General features: G+C 53.2%; 1 protein-coding gene across 7 annotated transcripts in view; it reads left to right on the top strand.

Moving 5' to 3' along the window:
• Positions 1 to 1,157: 1,157 nt before the first annotated feature.
• Positions 1,158 to 8,177, top strand: part of CAMSAP3 (calmodulin regulated spectrin associated protein family member 3) — a 22,248-nt gene continuing 15,228 nt past the window's right edge. For 5 of the 7 annotated variants that reach the window (XM_032252010.1, XM_032252012.1, XM_032252013.1 and 2 more), the window contains exon 1: positions 1,170 to 1,414. In XM_032252010.1, coding sequence (XP_032107901.1) covers positions 1,267 to 1,414 — 148 coding nt within the window. In that variant the 5' untranslated portion in view covers positions 1,170 to 1,266. Of the gene's footprint in view, positions 1,415 to 8,177 lie in introns of all 7 variants that reach the window. The other 2 variants (XM_032252014.1, XM_032252009.1) reach the window with 1 other exon arrangement.

Raw genomic sequence — 8,177 nt, 5'->3', positions numbered from 1 at the left:
GGCCAGGCTGCTCTTGAACTCCTGGCCTCAAGAGATCTACCCGCCTCAGTCTCAAAAAGTGCTGGGATTACAGGCCTGAGCCACCGAGCCTGGCCTGAAATATATTCTTTTTTTGTTGTTGTTGTTAATTTTACTTTAACTTCTGGGGTACATGTGCAGATCTTGCAGGATTGTTACATAGGTATACACATGCCATAGTGGCTTGCTACCTCCATTCTCCCATCACCTACATCAGGCATTTCTCCTAATGTTATCCCTCCCCAATCTCCCCATCCCCTGCTATCCCTCCTCTAGTTCCCCACCCCCCAACAGACCCGAGTGTGTGATGTTCCCCTCCCTGTGTCCATGTGTTCTCATTGTTCAACACCCACTTATGAGTGAGAACATGTGGTGTTTGGTTTTCTGTTCTTGAATACACACATTCTTAATGTCTCTCCATACTCCTGCATTGACAGAGATGTCAATCACACCCTTATAACACACAAGTAGGTTTAGATGCACAGAGACACGCAAAGTCACATGCACTCCGCAAACACACACACACACACACGACTTCCATCCTCAGGACACAGGCACCTATATAACACAGATTCTTGTACACACAACAAATTAAACACACACACACTCACTTACATGTGCCCACATACCTACCGCAGATACACACACCCCTAGACATCTCCCAGTACACTTGGTCCCCACCCAAATGCATTCAGAGATACACACACAGATACGAAGACACTCATACTTTTGTGCCTTCACCAACACAATCAGAAACAGGTGCACCCAACCACACGCTGCTTGCCGGCCCGGCCTTCTTTACAAGCACGTGCAGGAGCTCCTACGCCTAAGGGTAGACACATGGGGCTGGCACACACAGAGGGTCCCTGATCCTCTCCAGTGCGCCAGGCGCGCGCACACACACGCGCGCGCGCGTGCGCACACACACACATACACACACACACACAGAGTCCTCCGCAAGCTCCCTTCACCGTCGCCGCAGTTTCCAGGCGCCTCCCACCCCGGTTGCTCCTTGCACCGTGCAGTGGGGGGGTCCGGGCGGGGCGCAGGGGCGCGCCGGGGTCTGGGTGGGCGGGGCGCACCTGGGCTCCTCCCCGGGGCGGGCCCGACGCAGCGTCGCCAGCGCAAGCGGCCGCACCTGGCTCAGCAGCAGCGGCGGCGGCGGCAGCGGGCCCGGCCAGAGCACGAGCGCGGCGCAGCCCAGCCCAGCCCGAGCGCGGACCCGGCGCCCGCAGCCCCGGCGTCGCCATGGTGGAGGCGGCGCCCCCCGGGCCCGGGCCGCTGCGGAGGACCTTCCTGGTGCCGGAGATCAAGTCGCTGGACCAGTACGATTTCTCGCGGGCCAAGGCGGCGGCCAGCCTGGCGTGGGTGCTGCGGGCCGCGTTCGGGGGCGCAGGTACCGGGACTCGGGGGACAGGGGTGAGGGGCGGCGGGCCGAGCGCGGCAGGTGCTGGAGGGGGGGCGGGGCGCCGGGCCGGGAAGGCCGGGGACCGTGGGAACAATAGCGCCGGCCGCCGGGGGTCCCGGGGCTCGGGCCCCAGCTGCGCCGGGGCCTCCGAGCTTCCTGCTCGGCCCGGGCGGTGGACTTTGCCCCGCGGGCTGCAGGAGCGCTGTGGGGGTGGGGCCGGAGGCCCAGCTTCGCGCGGGGTCCCCGGCGTCCCAGCCTCCAGGTGCGCGGGGCGGGTTCTGCGGGCCGGGTGGGGTCTCCCCGTACGGGCCTCTCGTTCTCGCCTCCCGCACCCCTGGGGCCTTCCCTTGCACGCCTTCCTCTCTTTTACACACATCACGCCCCTGCGAGGATCTCTTCTCGGTCTCTTCCCTCTCCACACACCCTGGAGACCCAGACCCGGGCCTCGCTGGGGGGCCTTAAGCGCTCAGGTCTCCACCACTGCACGCCCCCCAGGCCCGAGACACACACCCCGCGTCGGCCTGCCTGCGCTGCGGGCGGCGACTGGGGAGCTCCGGGAACCCCCTCTTTCGCCTCCATAGCCCCCTCCAGCGCCTGGCAGCTGTGACTTATGGCCCCATTTTACTGGGGAGGTTAGTGAACCCAGCGGAAGGGAAATGGCTAGTCTAAGATCGCCCGGGGCGGGGCCCCCGCAGCTGCGGTGCCTTCTATTAGGGCAGATCATTCACTCCCTCCCCCAGGCCCGCAAGCCTGAGAACCCGAGCCACCCGAATGGGGAGGATGCTGTAATCCCGGGTCCCCGGGATTAGAGGCGCTGGACACTCTGTCCCGGCTTTGGGCAGCTCCACAGCCCCAGGCCAGACCTGGGATCAGGGCCTGGCCTTGGGGAAGACAGGGGTTATTTAAGGTCTGGGCCTTCCAGGGGGGAGCTGTGGGGGGAATACGATTTCCTCTCACTGGTTCTGTCCACTGGTGTTGGCACAGCCCATCCCCCCTCTCTGTGGCCTTCCCAGATCAGCCTCTTCTGGGTGTGGGTCTCGGTGACAGCTGTCCGTCTCCTGGTTCCACCCCAGCCTGTCCCTCTTCCCTCTTTCTCCCAGACTCTGCCTCTGTCTCTGAGCCTTTCCAGGCATGCATGGCCCACTCTGGAGTCTACCTGCCTCCAGATATTTGCTTGAGGAAGAAAGAGATTGGAGATGGGACAGCCTCAGCCTCTCACACGCAGGGTTACCAGGCTGTAGAGAACTCAATGTGGAGAGTCAGTATTGAGTGTGAATCCCAGCTGCACCAGAATGCGAATTACCCCAATTTTCTGAGCTTGTTTCCCTGTCTATTAAAGAAGGCATTTGCTCACTGCTTTATCCGTTTTGCAGATGTTTGCGGGGCAGGGACACTTACTATGTTCAGGGCACTGCTTGAGTGATGGAGATCCCAGTTACCTCTTTGCAAGGTTGCTGGGAGGTATAAAAGCCACAGAGACCACAGAATCCTTCAAGTGGCACGGGGTGCTTGATACACGCGAAACAGATGCTCACTGCTGGTGTGATTGGTGGCGGGATATTTTAATGAATAATATTAGCGCTATCCTTTATCCCCTGGCCAGGATTCAGAGTAGAAATTACCATCCCATTTTGAAGAAAGCAAAGTGAACTCTGACGAGGGGTGTTGATAAGATCCCAATGACCTGACTCACCCATTTCTGTTCTTGTTGACCCAGCTCCCTCTGCTGTGTGACACACGGCAGTGGCTGCCACTACTCGGAGGGTCAAATCCAATCTGTTCCCTGTTCAACTCCCCTAAAAAGAGGACGGGGGGCTGAAAGAAATGGGAGCAGAGTTCTACAAGATTGATGAGCTCTGGGACTCTTGACGGTATGATACCTATCAGGTGCGGGGCTGGGTGCAAACGGTGTAAAGGAGATGGCAGGGGATGGATATGGGGCATAGGGGGATGGGCAGGAAACCAGATCTTAGGGAAGGTTGCAGTGGGGCCTCGGAGAGGAAATTCTTGAAACCTTCCAGGGAGGGAAGAGAACCCACAGGAGGAAAGATTTGAGTCTGGAAGGTTGAAGGATGCACTGAAGCGTGACACGGAGAAGAGGCGTGTGGGCAAAGGCTCGGAGTGTGGACCAGCAGGGAGCTCTCAGAGAAGAAAATGCAGGTCTTTGGGGTGGTGGTGGGAGGTACGGGAGGCTGGTGAGACTCAGGAAGGCCCTTCAGGCCCCTGGTTGTGGATCTTAGGGCACTGAGGAGCCATGGAAGGTGTTGGGAACTGACAAGATCATGTATGCAGTGGCCCCATGGGAACAGTGATGGCTCAGAGGAAGGGATAGCTCTGGCCACTCCAAGGCACAGGTATGAGAAAGCTGCACAGAAATAAAAATGGAACCCAAGCTCAGAGATTAGATAAGAAAGGGTTCCAAACCTGGCCAACACGGTGAAACCCTGTCTCTACTAAAAATACAAAAAATTAGCCAGGCATGATGGCGCACGCCTGGAGTGCCAGCTACTTGGGAGACTGAGGCAGGAGAATCGCTTGAACCTGGGAGGCGGAGGTTGCAGTGAGCCAAGATCCAGTCACTGCACTTCAGCCTGGGCAACAGAGCGAGACCCTGTCTCCAAAAAAAAAAAAAAAAAAAGGTTCTATGTTAAACACATTTGGGAAACACCACCATGCAGTTCCTTATGCCTTCAGAACAGCTGGGTGTTGTGTGAGGAAAACTTGAGTTTGTGTTGGACATTTTTATCCTGGGGAGGTTATCTCAGCTCTCCAGGCCTTGGTTTTCTCGTCTGTACAAGGGGTATAAGAATAAGTGTTGTAAGGATTAAATGACTGGGTACAGGGAAGGTGATGGTATAAATAAATAGGCGGGCTTGGTGGCATGCGCTTGTAGTGCCAGCTACCTTGTAGTCCCTCCTGCCCTGAGCCCAGGAGTTCCAGGGTATAGTAAGCTATGATCACGCCACTGTACTCCAGCCTGGACAACAGAGTGAGAAGACTCTGTCTCAATCAGTCATCCATCCATCCACCCATTCACCGATCCATTCATCCCTCCATACATACATCTATCCATCCACCCACCCACCCATACATACATATGTTTATCCATCCATCCGCCTATCCATCCATACATCTACCCATTCACCCACCCATTCATCCATCCATCCATCCATCCACCCACCCACCCACCCATACATACATACATCTATCCATCCATCCACCCATCCATACATAATCTATCCATTCACCCACCCATTCATCCATCCATACATACATCTATCTATCCACCCACCCATACATACATACATACATCTATCCATTCACCCACCCATTCATCCATCCATCCATTCATCCATCCATCCATCTACCCACCCATATATACATACATACATCTATCCATTCACCCACCCATTCATCCATCCATCCATCCATCCATCCATACATACATACATCTATCCTTTCATCCACCCATCTATACATATATCTATCTATTCACCCATCCATCCATCCATCCATCCTAGCTATGCTGTAGACCTGTGTTACTCAATATGGTGGTCACCAGCCAGATGTGACTACTGAGTCACTTGAAATGTGGTTGATCTGAACCAAAGTGTGCTATAAGTGTAAAATATACTCAGGGTTCCAAAGACTAGGTACAAAAACAAAAACTAGTATAAAATATCTTATTAATACTATTTTTATGTTGATTACATGTTAAAATGATGAGTTGGAATAAAATATATTATTCTTATTGTTTCTACATATGTAATGTGGCTACTAGAAAACCTGACTGCCTATGTGGGCTTGCATTAGATTTCTTTTTTTTTCTTTTTGAGACAGCATCTTGCTCTGTGGCCCAGGCTGGAGTGCAGTGGCATGATCTTGGCTCACCTCAGCCTCCACCTCCCGGCTTCAAGCGATTCTCATGCCTCAGCCTCCTGAGTAGCTGGGATTACAGGCATGCACCACCATGCCTGGCTAATTTTTGTATTTTTAGTAGAGATGGGGTTTCACCATGTTGGCCACGGTGGCCACATTGTATTTCTATAAGACAGCACTGTTCTGCTATAAATAATGCTCAGTAAACACTTTAGCCAGGTGTGGTAGCACATATCTGTAGTCCCAGCTACTAGGGAGGCTGAGGCGGGAAAGTCCCTTGAACTCAGGAGTTCAAGACCAGCCTGAGCAACATAGTGAGACCCCATCTCTAAAATAAAGTAAGTAAATGAATAAATAAAAGTGGAGCTAGGTGTGATGGCTCATGCCTGTAATCCCAGCACTTTGGGAGGCTAAGGTGGGTGAGTCACTTGAGGTCAGGGTTGGAGACCAGCCTGACCAACATGGTGAAACCCTATCTCTACTAAAAAATATGAAAATTAGCCAGGTGTGGTGGCACATGCCTGTAATCCCAGCTACTTGGGAGGCTGAAGCAGGAGAATTGATTGAACTTGGGAGGTAGAAGTCGCAGTGAGCTGAGATGGCACCATTGCACTCCAGCCTGGGTGACAGAGAGAGACTGTCTCAAAAAAAAAGAAAAAGAAAATAAAAATTTTATAGTATAGGCCAGCATGATGGCTCACACCTGTAATCCCAGCACTTTGAGAGGCCGAGGTGAGTGGATCACAAGGTCAGGAGTTCGAGAGCAGCCTCGCCAGCATAATGAAACCTGTCTCTACTAAAAATACAAAAATTAGCTGGGTGTGGTGGCAGGCGCCTGTAATCCCAGCTAGTCGGGAGGCTGAGGCAGGAGAATTGCTTGAACTCGGGAGGCGGAGGTTGCTTTGAGCTGAGATTGAGCCACTGCACTCCAGCCTGAACAACAGAGCAAGGCTCTGTCACGAAAAAGAAAAAATTATAGTATAAGGAAGTGGTTCTCAACTGGCAATGGTTTTGACACTTAATTGACATTTGGCAGTGTCTGGGGACATTTTTGGTTGTCATTCTTTCGAATGAATGTACTACAGGCATCTAGTAAGGAGAGACCAGAGATTTTGCTAAACATCTTACAGTGTACAGGACAGGACAGCCTCCCCTGAATACAAAGAATTTTCCAGCCCCAAGTGCCGGTAATACCAAGGCGGAAGAATATGGGTCTATAATAAGTGCCTGATAAATGTCAGTGTAGTCCTAGCTCAAGGTTTTGGTGTTTGTTTTTTTTCTTTTTTTTCGAGATGGAGTTTCGCTCTCGTTGCCCAGGCTGGAGTGCCATGGCGCAATCTCAGCTCACCGTAACTTCTACTCCCAGGTTCAAGTGATTCTCCCGCCTCAGCCTCCTGAGTAGTTGGAATTAGAGGCATGCACCACCATGTCCAGCTAATTTTTAAAATTTTTAGTAGAGATGGGATTTTGTCATGTTGGTCAGGCTGATCTCAAACTCCTGACCTCAATGATCCACCCTCCTTAGCCTCCCAAAATGCTGGGATTACAGGCGTGAGCCACCTCGCCTGGCCCTCTATCTTTTTTTTTTTTTTTTTTAAGACAGAGTCTCATTCTTTTGTCCAGGCTGGAGTGCAGTGGCATGATCTTGGCTCACTGCAGCCTCTCTGCCTCCCAAGTTCAAGCAATTCTCCTGCCTCAGCCTATTGAGTAGCTGGGACTACAGGCACATACCGCCACACGCAGCTAATTTTTGTATTTTTAATAGAGACAGGTTTTCACCATGTTGGCCGGGCTGGTCTTGAACTGCTGACCTCATGACCCACTGCAGCTTCCCAAAGTGCCAAGATTCCAGGCATAAGCCACCGGGCCCAGCCTTTTTTTCCTATCTTAAAGGCCCTGAGAAGTCCTGCGGGAAAGAAACGTGTGATTTTGCTGGTGGGAGCAAGACTTGCCTAGTGCCAGGGCTGGGGAGGTGGAGAGAAGGGTTTAGATTTGGGAGATGTTAGGAAGTTGAAACCGAAGGACTCATTAGATCTGGGGTGAGTGTGTAAAGAAAGGGAAGGAGGGTGATTTCTTACTGCCTTGGGGGCAGGGAGGAGGAGAGGTGGGTAGTAAGATGTGGGAGATGCCCAGGGCGTGGTGGAGATCTCCGCCGGCCGGCTGGGGCTGCAGCAGTTGCAGTCCTCAGGCGGCCCTGGATGCTGTCGCGGGGTAGGGTGGCCTGGGGTGGGGTGGGGCTTGTCCATTTACAAGGAGACGCCAGTGGGAGGAAAGCTTCTGGAAGGAGGAGGCACTGGGCAGAGAGCCCAGACGAGATACGGGCCCGCAGATATGCTTTGGAGGCCCCTGCCGGCCTTGGGGAGGCCGGAAACCTTAAGGGCAGAACCAAGCTCAGGGAAATTGAGGGAGAGTTGGAGTGGGGCTGGGAGGACAGAGAGGAAGTGAGCCTGAAATATCTCTTCTTTCAAGGAGCTGAGCTGAGGGGCAGAAAGAAGGCCCAATTCTACATGTGGGTGGCGCGTTTTCTTTCTTTCTTTTTTGAGGCAGGGTCTTGCTTTGGTTGCCCAGGCTGGAGTGCAGTGGCATGATCTCAGCTCACTGCAACCTCCGCCTCCTGGGTTCAAGCCATTCTCCTTCCTCAGCCTCCCGAGTAGCTAGCATTACAGGCGCGCGCCACCATACCCGGCTAATTTTGTATTTTTTATTAGAAATAGGGTTTCTCAGGCCAGGCGCGGTGGCTCAAGCCTGTAATCCCAGCACTTTGGGAGGCCGAGGCGGGTGGATCACGAGGTCAAGAGATCGAGACCATCCTGGTCAACATGGTGAAACCCCGTCTCTACTAAAAATACAAAAAATTAGCTGGGCATGGTGG

The sequence above is a fragment of the Sapajus apella genome, unplaced genomic scaffold, assembly GCF_009761245.1.
Source record: "Sapajus apella isolate SASKATOON/1434 unplaced genomic scaffold, GSC_monkey_1.0 scaffold77, whole genome shotgun sequence".
NCBI classification, from domain to species: Eukaryota; Metazoa; Chordata; class Mammalia; order Primates; family Cebidae; genus Sapajus; species Sapajus apella.
This window is presented reverse-complemented; position numbering and strand designations above follow the sequence as displayed.